The 16,030-nt window shown below is 53.0% G+C and overlaps 1 protein-coding gene across 2 annotated transcripts; it reads left to right on the top strand.

Annotated features, from left to right (window-relative positions):
* The first annotated feature begins 479 nt into the window (after nt 1–479).
* Nucleotides 480–13,911, top strand: YPEL1 (yippee like 1). 2 transcript variants are annotated; one of them, XM_072953459.1, is made up of 6 exons: nt 480–651; nt 5,474–5,777; nt 10,024–10,306; nt 12,427–12,470; nt 12,805–12,913; nt 13,540–13,911. In XM_072953459.1, exons 3-6 carry the CDS (start codon nt 10,049–10,051, stop codon nt 13,627–13,629), a joined length of 501 nt encoding a protein of 166 aa, XP_072809560.1. In that variant the 5' UTR covers nt 480–651; nt 5,474–5,777; nt 10,024–10,048; the 3' UTR covers nt 13,630–13,911. The 2 variants fall into 2 exon arrangements, with proteins under 2 accessions (XP_072809560.1, XP_072809561.1); XM_072953460.1 differs by lacking the exon at nt 5,474–5,777 and having other exon boundaries at nt 489–651.
* The last annotated feature ends 2,119 nt before the right edge of the window (nt 13,912–16,030 follow it).

Below are 16,030 nucleotides of genomic sequence, written 5' to 3'. Positions count from 1 at the left end.
CGGCCCAGGGCGTCCTGTCGGGCCACGTGCACATCAGAGGCGCTCAGGTCCAGCGTGGCCTCGGCTGACCCATGCGTGCCGAGAAGAGCGGGTGACCGCGGGCTTCTCAGAGGCGCCGGGTCCCCCACCGCCCGAGACCACCGCGGCGCGAGAGCCCAGCCCAGGTCAACCCGCGCCTGCGCGCTGCGTCCCTCGTTGAGCGCGCACCGCCCACCGCCCTGCCACGCCCCCTCTAGGCCCCGCCCTCTAGACCGCCGAGCCTCACAGGCTAGCTCCGCGGCCGCGCTCGGCGGCCCGGCCAATGGGAGCGCGGCGCGCTCCGTAGCACGTGCGCCCCGCCCGGCCGGCTGAGCGCGAGCTGGCAGAGCTCGGGGCGGCGGCGCGCGGGAGTGGGCGCGCGGGCCGGGGCGGGGCCGGGGCCGGCCGCGCGCTGATTGGCCGGGCCGCGTTCCGAGGCCGTTAACGGCGGCGCGGCCGGGCCGCGGCTCCAAAACAAAGGGCCGGGGCCCACGGGCGGCGGTGGGGATGCCTCGCGCCCGGCGGAGGCGCCATCGGCCGCAGCGCGTCCCGGGCCGCGCCGGGGCCGCCGGAGAGCCGCGCCCGCGCTGAGCGTTGGGCGCTGCGGGCCGGGGCGCGCACCGGCGGGCGGCCGTGAGTAGGGCGGGCCGGCGGGCCGGGGCGGCGGGCTTAGCTGGCGGGGGAGGCCGGGAGGGCGCGGCGCGTCGCGGCGGGAGGGCTCGGGCTCGGGCTCGGGCTCGGCGCGGACTACACACCTGATGTCGGCGCGTTTCCCGGTTTCTTCCCGTCTGGCCCCGCCCCGGGGAAGGGACGGAACAAGCCACACCGAGGCTTTTCCCTCTTAAAAAAAAAAAAAAAAAGAGGGTCGCGATTGGGAAATGAGGACAAAAGAGGTCTCCCAGCACGGTTACGGAAAGTCGCCCACGGAAAGGTCGAGACCCGACTGAGCTCCCCACCACCTGTGGCACCAGCTGGGCTCTGAGTGCGCGGAGCTTGCGGACCTGTCGCGTGCGGCGCCCCCACCCCAGGCCGGCATGGGTGAAGTCCACGTCAGGTGCAGAGCTCCAGGGCGGGAAGGAGGCTGGAATTCCGTCTCCGGTAGACTGCCGCCCGCCCTGGAGGCCGTTGGGTCCCCAACCCAGACTTTTTCTGTTCAATCGCATTCCTGCATTCCTGTTGTTCCCTTCCCAGGAATGTTGTGCTTTTCACCCACCAGTCCCTCATTCTCTTACCTGCTCTGGGGATGGCTTTCAGGAGCGTCAGGCGAGCCAGCTGTCCCCTCCCAGTACCTGCGCCCCTTCCTGCCTCTGCTCTGCGCTAGGAGCTGTGTCACACGTTGGTGGAGCCCTTGCCCTGTGCATCTCAGTGCTGTGCTGGATCTCGGTGACATTGAGGTTTATACTTGTGCACTGGGCTCTTGTCCGAGGGGGCTAACTCTGGGGCTCTCCGGCCCCTCCTACTTCCTCCCCGTGTGTCTCCTGGGCTAGTCTTCTATTTGTGGGAACCCCTGAGCTAGGACCAGGGCAAAAGCATGTCTTACCACAGCTGTGAGCCCAAGGCCTGGCATTTATTGGGCACTTTTAAAAGGTAACTAAATGCTCTTCATCGCCAATCTAATTAGTAGTCTTTCTGGTTCTTAAATAAACTTATTTTAGAATACCTTTAGATCTACATAGAAGTTGCAAAGATGGTATAGACGTACAGTCCCAGCAAGTGCCCCACACCCAGTGTCCCCGTTGTTAACAGCCCCCGTTTCATGCTGCATTCTCCAAAATTAAAGACTGATACAGCTGCGTTCTTTTAACTGGACTCCAGATATTAATTCTTTCCATTTTTTAAGCAGTAAAATTTATAAAGCTCTTTACTTTGAGAGTGGTGTCCTACAATGTTTATCTGTGACCCCTACCTCTCTGCACTAAGTTCCACAAGGACCCTCTGTCCAGGGGAGGGATGGAGGTGGATGGGGCAAGTGACCTGCCATGGAGTTTCAGTGTATTTTCCTTCCTGGGAAACTGATGAGTGGGAAATCGTTCAGAGTGTGAAGAAGCAGTGAGAGTCCTCCTGCTTTAAAACTGTTCTCACTCTTATGCGAGTCATTTGGTGTGAACTTTTTAGACAAGTAGATCTTCTAATCAGCCAAACCTCCAGGGAGTGGGAATGGGCACTGAGGGGAGGATGTAGGAAGTTCTGAACGTTTTCGTCCCTGGAGGCTGAGGGTTCTAGGGAGGGCAGTGTGAGTGGATTCAGGAAAGACACCCAGAGGATATGAGGTCCAGTTGACTGCGGGCGACATCGCTCCATGACAGGGGCAGTGGCACTGCCAAAAGCCTGCCAGCTGGTAAGGATAAAGTGAAATCCCATAGCCAAGCCCCGTCGCCCCTACCCAGGAAGGGACACCTGCTCTGGCACCTGCGGAGCCTCAGGTCTGTGAGGTTTGGAGACAGTGTGACACACTGTCCCAGCCACATGACACCAGGTGTGATTCTCAGCAGCCATAGGATTAACATTTCACCCCCATCAGACAGATCGGGTACCACCTGGGCTCCAGGCTCCACAGACGCAGTTGGGTTGAGCTCCCTCTGGGCCTCGTCCCTGCAGCCTGGCCCACACATGTGCCACCCGTCCCCCCAGCATCCCGCGCCCTCCCCTGAGCACCAGCCCTGTTCTGGTTCCTCTCTGCGTCTCTGGGTTTTCCCTCCCCGTGCCCCAAGACAGGGCTTCGAATGCTTGATTATGTTTTAATTAGCATGTGATTAATAAAATGGTGTAATATTCCTGGCCCCTTTCCTCCCGCCTCCACCCAGTCTTCTGGTCTCGTCCCCTCCCTTCCCGCTGAGAAGTGGGCAGCCCTGCCTGTGTTGTCCCTGCATCTTCCTTAGCCAGGAAGCCAGCACCTCTGCTGGGGTGTGTCCCGGGGCCACAGCTGGGAAGCTTAGTTACTAATGAGAGAAATAAAAAGAATGTTTCACGGGTTCTTAGAAAAGAAAGGCTCAGTGCCAGCGCATGAATCAGCAGTGTCATGGGAGCCAGAAGGGGCAGGACCGGAGCGCGGGTGGGAGGGACGGTGGGCCTAGAGCCCTGCAGGTGGGAGAGCAGTGGGGGCTTGCTCTAAGGGCGAGGGAGGCGGCGGGTGGGGCTGAAGGAGACTTCTTGCCCCTCCCAGGGACCCAGGGGTCCAGCCAGGCTGCAGTTCATGAAATGTGGAAGAAAGCTTTTCATCCTTTAATTCAAGGAGGAAGGAAGCCGGTGTGTGAAGGAAAGTTGGTACCACCAGAGGCAAATTACCCACGTGCTGTTGCCCTTTGATGGGGAGCCTCCCAGGGCTCTCGTGCCTGTGTGCGCGAGTTCGAGCAGTCCATGCACACACTTGGTGTTACACAAAAGCAGACGGTGAGAAGGAAGTCACCTTCCCTGTGCTTCCTGTCCCCAGCCTGAAGTCCCACCTTGGAAGCATTTCTGATAGGTATATCAGTGCCCTTGGCCAGTCTCTCTGGGTTAGACATGGGATGATTTCTGATCTTTTGTTATTACATATGATATTGTAACAACCTTTTCCTGGTTACCTTGCATCTGTGCCAATCAGCCTGGGTGGGGAGATGCAGGGAGGGACCCTCAGTCCAGGGACCTGTGCCCAGAGCTCCAGTGGTGCCACCAAATGGTGATATCGCAGGTGCCCTCACCAGCAGGGTTATCAACTTAAAAAAAAAATCTTTGCCACCCTGCTAAGTTGTAGGACAGAGACGAGTGTGACTTTGGTTTGCATCAGTGAGTGATGTTCACACCTGTTCGGGTGTCTGCAGACGCAGTGGTCTAGGGTGGAGACTCTCAGCTTTGAATCCAGCACATTGTGCAAACTTGCAGGCTCGTTAACCTCTCTGGGCCTGCATTCCGGTCTGCACAGTGAGACTCATTAGACCACTCACCTCTCCGGGCTGCTGTTAATCCCTTTGGTTCTCATCCAGTCAGGTGCTTAGAATAGGAGCGGCCTCGGCTGTGGGGCTCTCCCAGAGCCGCTGCATTTTCTCTCCCGCGGTGGTGATGGAGTAAAATGTCCCCATGCCTCCATCTGTCCCCGCAGCCAGGTGGGTGGGGTGGAGGCTAGGGCGCAGGTCACAAGGGAACCTGTGTGGGAACCAAGGGGTGCCTGGAGGCCAGGAGTCCGCTCTGTCCAGGGAATGTAGCTGCTTGCTTTGGGTCCTGGCTCTCAGGGTCTGTCTCAGAAAGCGTGGTAACGGCACCATGTGGACACGGGCCTGATTCACATTCTCTTAAAACACACATCTATGCTTATTTACAGAGAGAAACTTCTAGAACCCAGAATAGTGTCTTTGCTCTAAAAACGTATCCTACATGGATATCTTTTTGGGAATGGTGGCTGCTCTCCAAACCCAGGGGACAGAGTGGCCCCTCATAGATGTGTGTCATGCGATGCCTCTGCACGTCCGTCACTCGGGTGGAGACTAAGTGGCCAGCAGCTCTTGTTGGAAGAGTCCATCTGTATACTGGCTGCTGGAAAACTTGGCCAGGATTCCCCAATGCCTTGGGGACATCCAGCGTGAAAGCCATGACCCAGATCCAGGCCCGGCCCCTGCTCCACTAGGACAACTGGGGAGGGGTGGTGACAGCGGTGGAGGAGACACAGGTGGCAGATACAAGGGCAGGAGGCACACACCTGCCTTTGAAGAGTGACCGTGGGCACTGAGATGGATTGGGCTCAGCAGAGGTGACAGGAGCCCATGGGCCGGGCGGGGGCACCCCAGGGGGCCTGCAGGAGGTGGCCAGTACATGGCATGGAGAAATTCAAAAGAAATAAAACCCTCACAAGTTGCCACTTGAAACCGTGGTGTCCCATCGAAGGCAACTCTGAGTTAGAAATGAGGGGCACCCCCGTTCTATGAATAAGGAGTGTTGCTGCTTAAAGGCTGGGCTGAGTGAAGGTCGGTGTCTGTCGTCTCTGGTCAGATGTGTCTGTGGACGGTGGGGGCCACGTGGCCGGAGCAGAGCCGGGGACAGAGCCAGCCAGGGCGTCCCAGCTGGGCAGCTGCAGGGGTGTTCCCGTGCCTCCCCGGAGCTCATCAAAGATGGCAGGGATGCTAGGGCTCAAACTCATAAAGGGCCCAGTCAGGGCAATGGAAAAAGCCAGTAAGATGTATTGGGACTAACGTGATGCCTTGTCCTTGATTCTAGAGAAATCCAAGGGAAAATTCAGGATGGGCACAAGACTTAATGGCAGTAATGGGGGAAAAGTTTTGGGGAACCAGTAACAGGGGGTGTCTGAAATACCGTGACACTTGGCTGTGAGCAGCATATGTTGAGGAAGGGAATGGGCTGCGTCCTGGTGGCGGGACACAGGCGGGACCTGTGTGTGGGGCCCTCCCTTCTGTTGGGAAGTGTGAGCTGTCAGCTCTGGTTCAAGGTTTGAAGTGGGAACCCACTTTGTCTCCTCTTCTTATAGATACCCGGTCGCCTGGCGCAGTTTTCTGGAGGAAGCTCCTCTTCTGCATGAGCTGCAGGCCCTTGCTGTCCCCTGTGTGTGGGGTGGGTCTGGGCACCTCGGTGTCCCGTGGGCCGGGTTCTCCGTCCTGAGCCAGGACGCCTGTCTGGGTGACTCTAAGGGAGACGACAGGACCGCTTATCTTGCTCCTGAAGGAGTGGCCTCGCCGGCCTCTTACTCTGCCTTGTCGGTTTCATTTAAAGACCAGCCAGGGACCGTAAGAAGGTCAAGGAAAACCTTTTCTTCCCCTACAGACACTTCTAGAGTAAGTTTTATTTATTTATTTATTTATTTTTAAAAATTTATTTTTTTTTTGATAGAGGGACTGGGGATTGAAGCACATACTCTACCCCTCCCCCAGAGTAAGTTTTAGACTCAGTCAGATCTCTCTTTGTCTCTCACTGGCTCCCTGACTCATTTGCACACACACACACACACACACACAATGAATTGCATTTAATTTTAAAATTACTTTGGGGAACATTCAGATATTTACATCTTCCAGTGCTGGTCGTGGCTTAGCTCTCCATTTATTAATAAGATTTTTCTTAATGCCTCTCAATGTTTTATAATCTCTGTAAAGATGTTTCAGTTCTTCGAATTTGCTCTTAGGTACTTTGTATTGTTACATCCGTTGTACGTATCGCCCCCTGCATTGTATGAGAGCATATTTCCTCTCATAAGCTACATGCTGGATCCCCTCGTCCTGCCTTCCTGTGCTGGGGGCGGGGGCTTCTGGCCGTGTGGAGGGCATTTTCCTGATCTCAGGAAGGACGTTTTCTAAGTTTTACCATGAAGCACGATGTTTACTGTGGGTGGTTTGGGCTATTGGTTTGTTTGTTTGTAGCTGCCTCGTAACAGAGAAGGGAAGTCCCTACGTTTAGTCTGCATGGAGTATATCTAAAATTGTGAATGGACATTAAATTTTGTCAAATGCTCTTTTTTGGCATCTGTTGAAATACACAGCAATCAATGGCAAATTTTATTAATCACATTTCTAATGTTAAATGATCTTGCATTCTTGTGATAAAATCGCTTTAATTGTATCCTCCTTTAAAATAGTGCTAGACCCTGTATGGTCATAGTATTTTTTCTTTTTTTAACCAAGATGTTACATTTATTAAAGTATAGTCAGTTTACAACATTGAGTCAGTTTCTGGTGTACAGCCCAGTGCCTCAGTCATACACGAACATATTTAGATCCATCTTCATGTTCTTTTCACTGTAAGTTACTACAAGATATTGAATATAGTTCCCTGGTCATATTTAGGATGTTTGCATCTTGGTTTCTGAGAAGAAACGTGATTTCCATTCCTGTACCGCTCTGCCTGGGGTTTGCTGTCGGGTCCGTCAGCTGGTTGCGGGGGTGCAACCTCTCTCTCTGAATTGGGGAGGAGACTTTTTACCAATGATTTGGTTTCTTTAATGTTTAAAGGATTATTCAGGTTTTCTGTTTCGTCTTGAGTCATATTTTTCAGTTACTCTTTTCTAGGAATGTATCTGTGCAGTTTATATTTTCAAATATATTGACTTAAATTTGTCCTGGCACCTCTCAGCAGTGATGTCCCCGGAAGGTGCCACCCACCTGCATCTCCCCCGCGTGGCCCCCTCCCCGCTTCCCTGCTTCCCGAGGTGGGTCAGGTCCACTTGTCTTTCCCGGGGACGCACCTCTGGCCGCGCTGATCTTCTCCCGGGTGTCCACGTTTTCCTTTTCTGTTTCTCCCCCCGTCCCCGCACTATTTATTTCCTTGTTTTCTTGGGGTCATTTTCCTGTTACTTCTCTAACTTCTGAAAGATGGGTGTTTAGCTCATTCATTCCCCCCCTTATTTTCTGATATCCACCTGATAAGATTCCACATGTCCCTTAAACTCCTGGTAAGTAATTAGTTACTTTTTAGTTAAAAATATTTTCTAATTTCCACTATTCTTAGACCCATGGGTATAGAGAAGTACATTTCTTAAATTCTAAACATACGAAGACTTTTCTAGTTATATTTTATTGCTGATTTCTAATTTAATTGCATTGTGGTCGGAGCATATATGGTGATGGAGAGTTTGCTGAGACTTGCTGTGTGGCTGACTTCTGTGAATGTTTGTGGGCACTGAGTGAGCGCAGATTCTGTGCTGCTTAGTTTTCTAATTGTCTTTTAGTTCCAGTTTGTTCATAACATTGTGCAAATCCTGTATATCTGCCCACATTTGCGTTTACTCTCAGTTACTGAAAGATACAGTAAAAAAGCCACTATTTATAGACTGTATTTTATACAAATGTATACATAGGTATTTCTATATACTAGTTACTATATAGTATTTATATATACTATAAATATATACATTACTATGTATGCTATGTTTATACTTGATATATTATCACTAATTCTATTTTGATTTTAGATTTCTCTTTCTCCTTAAAGTTCTTTCAATTTTTGACTTAAATATTTTGAGACTATGTTATTAGGTAATAAGATTAACATATGCTATTTATTATCTCCTTGCTGTTTTTATCATTCTGAAGTTACCCATTTATCACTAATAAAGTTCTTCATTTAAATATTATTTCATAAGGGAAATATTCATATATTTAATGTAGTTTTTATTTTGCTGTTTAAATATTGTAACTTTTTGTATCCTTTTACCGCTTTAACTTCTTTATGTGACTCACATACATACAAGTATGTAAAATAAATACACTGCTGGCAAGTAATTAGGAATCATGCATCCGTGTTGTTGCCACCGCCCAGTTTATAACCTTATCTTTTCATCCTTTCTGTGTCCTTGTTTAAGGTGTGTGTCCTGTCAACAGCAGCTACGTGAGCTTGGTTTTCTGTCTAGTCTGAAACCTTAAGCTCTAACATTTAGTCCATTTCTGTTGAACACGAGCATCGAGACCCCTCTTCCTTCGGTGACTCTGCTTCCTCTTCCCATCGCGCTTTCCTTCCCTTCCTTGCCGCCTCTATGGGTTTGGAAGTTACACACCTGGGTCTTTGTCCTTATAGATGTTTCTTCAGGAATTAGGACACTTCTCCTGAATTTACCAGGATCTAAATTTAATCCATGTGTGAGTCTTCTGTCTGGCCAACACCAGGACCTGGGGCCCATCCGCCTGCCCCGCCTGGGCCGCCCGCTCTCCTAGCCACGAGCAGGTCTGTCCGCACACCGGCGCTCTGCTCTGCTTACCTGCATGGTTATCATTTTCTTTACTCACCATTTTCCTCTTTTTGGAGTCTGAAGTTCAGACTTTAGTGTTGTTTCTCTTCTGTGTGAAGCATACCCTTGAATTTCCTTTACTGATTACACCTTAAACAAGGACACAGAAAGGATGAAAAGATAAGGCTAGAAACTGGGTGGTGGCAACACAGACACATGATTCCTAATCACTTGCCAGCAGTATATTTGTTTTACGTACTTGAATGTATGTGAGTCACATAAAGAAGTTAAAGTGGTAAAAGGATAGAAAGTTACAAAGCGAAACTTTTTAGTTGTCTGCAAGTGTCATTCCCTGAATTCCTGGAGGATACCTTCACTGGATGCAGAGTTCTGGGAAAGCAGTTCTCTCTCCGAAGTACCTTCCCTGCTCCGTGTTACTCGGGAAGTTGCTCCACTGAAAGATAATCTTCCCTCCCCTGCGAACCTCTAAGGTTTCTTTTCTTTTCTTTTCTGCAGTTTCATTATTATGTGACCAGGTGTGGCTTTATTTTTACTTTTCCTGCTTGTGATTATTGGACTTAGCCTGTGGATGGGTGTCTGTCTTCAGACCTGGAAACTCCATGCCATTACCTCCTCACCTGTGCCTCTGTCCCGTTTTCCTCACTTTACCTTCAGTAAATTCACATACATATCTGTGCTTTTGGTTTCTTATCCAAGAAGTGACTGCCAAATCTAACATTGTAAAGATTCTTTCCTACGTGTTCTTCTAAGAGTTTTATAGATTTTGTTCTTACATTTAGGTCCTTGATCCTTTTGAGTTCGTTTTTGTATATGGTGTGAGGAAGGGGTCCAACCTCATTCTTCCGCATGTCAGTACCCTGCTGATGACCGTCCTTCCCCCTTGAATGGTCTTGGCACCCTTGTCGAAAATCATCTGAGTATATATGTGAGGGCTCATTCCTGACTAGCAGGTAATTTCTTAAAGATGAGTTAATACTGGATCCATCACACATTTCATAAATGTCATGTGCTTTGAGTCACTGATTCCATGATTTGGGACGAGGCGTACCCAGTGCTGCTGGCCTCACGCAGATGTGCATCTTGTAGGCTGCTGTTTCTTTCACGTTTCCTGAAGTCACACATGATACAAGATGTATTTTATCAAGTATTTTCTCAAACTCTTCAGTAAAAGTAGTTCACCTGCCACTTCCAGCTACATTTAGTATAGTTCAGCCATAGGTGTTAGTATTCTGTGTGCACAATAGAGGTTAAAGAACTAGACCTTTACCGTGGAGGCCTGCCCTCCCCCACTCTTTACAGCACATGCGTCCTAAACACATTGCTATGTCTCCGTTTGCCCACAGGTCGCTGCATTTTTCTCCCATCCCCATGGTGTGGACAGTGCCACACACCCTCTGCACAACAACGGCTCTTGCATGCGTATTGCAGTGTTTCCTGTGTCAGAGAGGCCGGCAGAGCTGCAGATGCCCCTGCGCCAGCCCTGAGCTGAGCGAGGAGAGCCCTGCAGAGATGGTGAAGATGACCAAGTCCAAAACCTTCCAAGCTTATCTGCCAAACTGCCACCGGACATACAGCTGTGTTCACTGCAGAGCCCACCTGGCCAACCACGATGAGCTCATCTCCAAGGCAAGTGGCCGGGTCGGGGCCGAGGGGCTGCCCCGGCAGTGACGGCGGGCAGCGCTGGGGAGGGTCACGGGGAGCGAGGTGCATCAGTTACTCGTCAGGGCAGTAAAATTAACATCAAACCGGAGAACACCGATGGAACAAAGGAAACCTAGAAGATCTATGGCAGTAGTTTAATAGTCAGGGAGGTAAGAAATGTTTTGAACTCATAGTGGTTAAGAAAAGAAGAGGCTACCGTGGGGGAGATGGCATCTCACAGAGAAGCTCTGAGCCCGGCTCGCTGTGCGGGGCCAGGAGTGGCCTCTGGACGTGAAAGGAGGGGGTTCCCCCTCATCACGTTGGTCTCCAGTTAGCGGTTTGTCATGTGTATAATCAGCCACTTGGGGACATTGACAACAATCCCGACACAGTGGGAGAGGGCACGCTCCCTGGGGCAGCAGTGACAGTCCCCCTCCACGGCCGCCGCTCCACTGCTGCCCGCTGGAGGCAGCCCTGACGTTAAAGCAGCTTCTCGGGATGAAAAGGTGCAGAGAGGTGCGGGCTCGTGTTCAGCCGCTGGAGAAACGACCCGCTGCCTGTTCTTCCTTGCGAGGCTACTCAGTCACAATCCAGCTCGCGTGAGGCTTGGGTCCCACTGCATAACGGGCAGCCCCTGCCCACAGGAGCCTTCAAGGGGCTGGCAGACCTGCTTGCTAGGCTCCGTCCGCAGGCACACCTGCGCACACCCTCGTTTGTGAAGTTTTATTGGGCCCCAGCCATGCTCGTCCACTGGCACATCCCCGGGGCTACTTTTGTGGAGCGACAGTAGCTGCAGCAGAGGCCGGAGCGCCCCCCAAGCCGGAGGTGCGTGTTGTCTGACCCTCGTTGACGGACGTTCGCAGAGCCCGGCCTGAGGCAGAGCCGCAGAGCCGACAGCGCAGCACTGATCCAGGAAAAAGGTGGACGTGTGGAATAGGTGGGAGGAGCCGGAAAATCAGTCTAGAAAACTGAAGGCGATAAGGATGACTGTTAAATTGGACATAAATTAATATCTCTAATCCTAGAAAGCCACGTAAGAAGAGACTGCTTTTTTTCAGTCTGAAGACTGTGTACTTAAGTCAGAACAATGCTGGCCTCTGGAGCCTGTGGACAGGTGGCCCTGGTCTTGGTGGCTGAGAACCAAGCTTTGTTTCTGGCTCACGGGACGCGTCTCTGGAGGCCCAGCCGGGGGCTCTGCTTGGCTTCGTTGTGAAACCACCTTGGTCGTAACTACACCTGAAAGTGCTGCTTCCTTCTGAGCCATCCCGTGGAGCTGTCACTGTTGCTGGTTTGGTGTGATTTTTGTTCTTGTCATTTTATAGCTGCCTTTCCTCCCAGTGCTCCCACCCGCCCATCTGTCCCCCCAGCCCTGTGTCTGCACGAGTACTGCTCACTGGCCGACGGGCCTCAGTAACTGTCCTCTCTCGCCTCCTCCCGCCCTCAGGCTGGCGGTGCTGGGTCTGCACGTGCGCCCTGTGCCCCAGGCAGCTCTGCTCCCAGCCCGTGAACTCCTGCCGGCGACAGGCAGGAGCCAAGAGTGCTCTGGATGCGTTTGCATTTCTCGGTTTACTTTTGAGGTCTGTGTCCTGCTGGGTCACTTGAGCTTGGCGCCCCAGATGATGAGCATCCCCTCTGGCATCCCCTCTGGTTCTTGTGGCCGTGAAGCCCAGGGCTGGCCGGACTCCCAGAGAGGCACAGATACCCTGTTCTGCCTCTTCGGTCATCTCAGAAAATGTGATCTTGCTCCAAGCTATTTCTCAGCTGGTAACACTTTCCTGGGGTGAGCTGTCACCGGAAGGGCCATTCCTCCAAGAAAGGGGTTGTCTTGGCCTGCAACTTTAAAAAACCTCCAGGAGAAAAGTGTGGAAGCTTCCCTTGCCCTGAGATCGGATGGTTGGCACTGTGTCCCGTCCTGGCAGAACCCGCGAGGCCCTGGGAATGCAGACCTGGGCGGTGACGCTCACTCCTGCTGTGCAGGGCGGCCCCTCCACCCATTCGCCATCTCCAGCGTGACGCAAGGCTTCTCCACTTTGATTGCAAAATGTCAAACAGCATTCTCTTACTCTCTCCGCAACACATCCTCTAAAACTGTTTCTTCTTTGCAGTCCTTTCAGGGAAGTCAGGGACGAGCCTACCTCTTCAATTCCGTGTGAGTATCTCTTCCCTCACCCCGTCCACTGCCAGGTCCCACTTCCTGCTTCTGCGCTGGCATCTGCTGGCGGGTCTGAGCATCTGGAGAAGGTGGATGCTCTTCCCTGAGGGCTGGTGTGGGCTGGTTCCCACTGAGACGGTGGGCCTGGGCCCTCCCCACAGCCCGTCCCCTCCTGCATTCTTGTCAAAGGTGTGGTGGGCAGGGGTCAGGTGGAGAGGCCGGAAGGACAGTACCGTGTCCCTGGGAACAGGTGGCGGGTCCATCCGGGGTTGGCGGCAGGGGCTGCTGGCCCAGGGCCCCTGCGAGGGTGCCAGCGCCTCCTTCCCCGCAGGGTGAACGTGGGCTGCGGCCCCGCGGAGGAGCGGGTCCTGCTCACCGGCCTGCACGCCGTGGCGGACATCTACTGTGAGAACTGCAAGACCACGCTTGGGTGGAAATACGTGAGTGCCCGTCCTGCTCAGACGCACGGGGGCCAGACAGATTCACTGCAATGACGTAAAATGTTACAGGTGGAAACAAAATGTGCCAAGTGATGTGACAGATGCTGTCAGTCAGAATGCGTGTGAAAATAGCGTCTTTGAGCTGATGGCACTCACAGACCCCATGGGACAGGGGAGGGAGGCTGCTCCCACTCGTCCCATGCCCCAGCTTCTGCCCCGCGCACCCCTGGCCCCCAGGCTGCAGGTGGTGGGCCAATCGGGAGGCTGTCCTCTGCAGGCGCTGCCTTCCCCCATGCCCCCCAGCAGATGGCCGCCTCCTCCAACGCCTGTGACCACCCCCTTTGCCCGGAGCCCCAGGAAAGAGCCCCTCTTCCCACCACCTCACTGCCCTGCACAGGGTAGGTGCCCGGGGGCAAACCTGAACTAACAGGTCCCTCCAAGTGTGACCACGATGAGTCCAGCGGAGGCCCACACTGCCCTCCAGGGCTGGTCACCGAGCAGCCCCCGCGGTCCGCACGGCGCAGGGCCCACTGGGGGCACATGACCCTGTTTTGTCCTTTGCCAGGTGTGTAATGACACGAGTGAAACAGATTCTGTTCTGAAACCACTCTCTCTGTTCTTCCAAGGAGCACGCCTTTGAGAGCAGTCAGAAGTACAAGGAAGGGAAGTTCATCATTGAGCTCGCGCACATGATCAAAGACAACGGCTGGGAGTAAAGGGAAACCCCCATTCCCTCTTGATGCTGTTTTGCAAAAGAGACGGTCAGTGTAACGGACACGTAGGAGCAGCTGGATGACAGTGCTGCTTGAACTCGAACCTAGCAGGCTGGCCCCCTCCGGCGACCCCGGGGTAAGTCCCTCCAGCCTGTGTCCTCTTCCTGCCCGTGGTTGTTTCTGAAATGTTTTAATGACCTTCTTCTCTCTCAAGTTCTAGAGACTTAATCGACCGATGACTTACCGTCTAGTTAATACCTTCTTTTAACCAATGCCTTTAAGACAGCTTGGCTTTGCTTTTTCACGTTCGCTAGAAAACCGAACCGAATCTCCAAAAACCACAGGGAAGGGTCTCTTCGGAGAGCTCGTCTCCCCTTGTTTAGAGTGAAGGTGTGGGAACCACTTCTGTCCTAATTCACAAAACTACACCTGGCGTATTCCTCTCGCAGATGAGTGGTGAGGGTGTGGTGCTTGTGCAGGAATTCTCCAGAAGCAGTCTATGAATCTGGGCACCAAGGGTGGTGGTTAGCCTTGTTCAGAAACAAGACACCACTGGGAACATTTAGATAAGCTGTCAAAAGAGAGACGTGTCTCACGTAACCCCTTGTTTATTTAAGCCGACAGCAGCAGCAGCAGGGTGGCCCCAGGGCTGCGCGCGGGCCGAGGCCCTGCAGGGCTTGGCCACAGGCGCCGGGCACGGGTCCCCGAGTTAAGAGTTTAGCGCACTGGACCGAGTAAACTCGGGTTCCTTTTCTCCTCTGATGCACTTGAAGAACAAGAATTATCTTTCCATGTGAAAGAGGCCAGAACAGGACACACTTAAGATTTACCAGATTGTTTTAAAATTTTCTTAGGAAAGGTTAGAGTAGCAGGACAGGTCCAACTTAGGAGACCCAGGTTGGTTTGCTCTCTGGGTCCTGGTGCCCCTGGGTCGGTCCTGCGGGCTGGCAGATGGGCCCCAAGCAGCCTCCTGAACCCCGTGTTCCTGCCACGATGGATGGCAGATGACGTTCCCATCTGCCCGAGCCTCTGCAGGGAGCCAGCACCGCGCAGGGGTTTTGGTCAATCTTCAGAGAATGGAGGCCCAAAAGCGCTCCCCTTAAAGTTTTGATTTTCCATGTTCTAACCTGTCTCTGGCCAGTGGGCCTGGCCTGCTGCTCCAGGCATCAGGGGGCCTTGGGTGTGGTCATCTTGGCGAGACTCCAGGACCCCAGCGCCGAAGGGCAGGATGGGCTGGGGAGGCAGGGAGAGGAAGGCAGCGGGCCGGCTCCAGGCATCTTTCAGACCAGGTGGTCCTGTGGCCGCGAGCACCTGCCCGCCTCCCCGCACCCCACAGCCGGTGCTCTGGCCCAGCCGCTCGCCCAGGCTTGCCTCTGGTGCCATCTCTGCCTACAGCTCGCAGCCCAGACAGTGGGTGTCCTGGGTGGGGGACATCCACACTGGGCCATAGCAGCTCTCGATGTCCCAGGTTGCCAAGGGAGTGCTCGGCACAGCACCGGCCGCCGAGCTGGGCCCCCACTATCCAGGCTGTCCCCCCGCCCCCCACGATCCGCTGTCCCGGCCCCCACACGCAGGCTCCAGGCGGCACCCAGGGGTCAGCCTGAGCCAACCATGAAGCAGCAGATGCCTGCGGCCTAGCTGTCTAAACACCCAGAAGGATGGGCGGGCCCCTTCCCCGAGGAGTGACATCACTGGAAACGTGGCCGAAGCTGACGTCTCCCCTCTGGCCTGGCTCCTTCCAGCCTCAGTGCCGCGACGGGATTGGGGGGGGGTGCTTCTCCGAGAGACGCTTCCCTTCCCCCAAGGGACCACCTCAGACTCCTCCGATTTGAGCACTTTGGTTTTGTTGTCATGGTGATGTGTTCACCAGTGGTCCGTGATGACTTTGGTACTTTTTGTAACTGATGCCAACAAAAACTCACAACGCTTGTCAGTCTTCTGCAAACTCCAAGCTCCTTCTGAAACCAAATGAACTGACCACGGGCGGACTTCAGGGAAGGATACTCATGAGACCATACCAGACGTGCTGGTAAAGTGCCAGAATGTTCCACCCTTTTAAGTTCCTAAACAGTAAATATCACCCCATGACTTTTATTTAAATTATTTAAGATATTTTTTTCTTGAGAAGAGTGGCAATAAAGCCAGGAGTATAAATGCATTTAGTTAAACTACACCGTGTTTTCTGCACAGCACACTGGCTGTAGACACGTGGCTTGGATCTGCTGCTGCTTTATATGTACATACAGAGTATTTTTATACCTTCATGCTTATTCTTGATGGCATCTGTCAGATATCAGGAGGATTACAAATGGAAATTATTTCAAAAGTCCTTTAATTAACCTGATGACCTCACCAGGGACTTACAAAATCCGAGTGTTTTTAACATCTAGAAAACTGCAATCCA

Source organism: Vicugna pacos, chromosome 32 (genome assembly GCF_048564905.1).
Source record: "Vicugna pacos chromosome 32, VicPac4, whole genome shotgun sequence".
NCBI lineage: Eukaryota > Metazoa > Chordata > Mammalia > Artiodactyla > Camelidae > Vicugna > Vicugna pacos.
The sequence above is the reverse complement of the archived record's forward strand: the minus strand, read 5'-3'. Positions and strand labels throughout refer to the sequence as shown.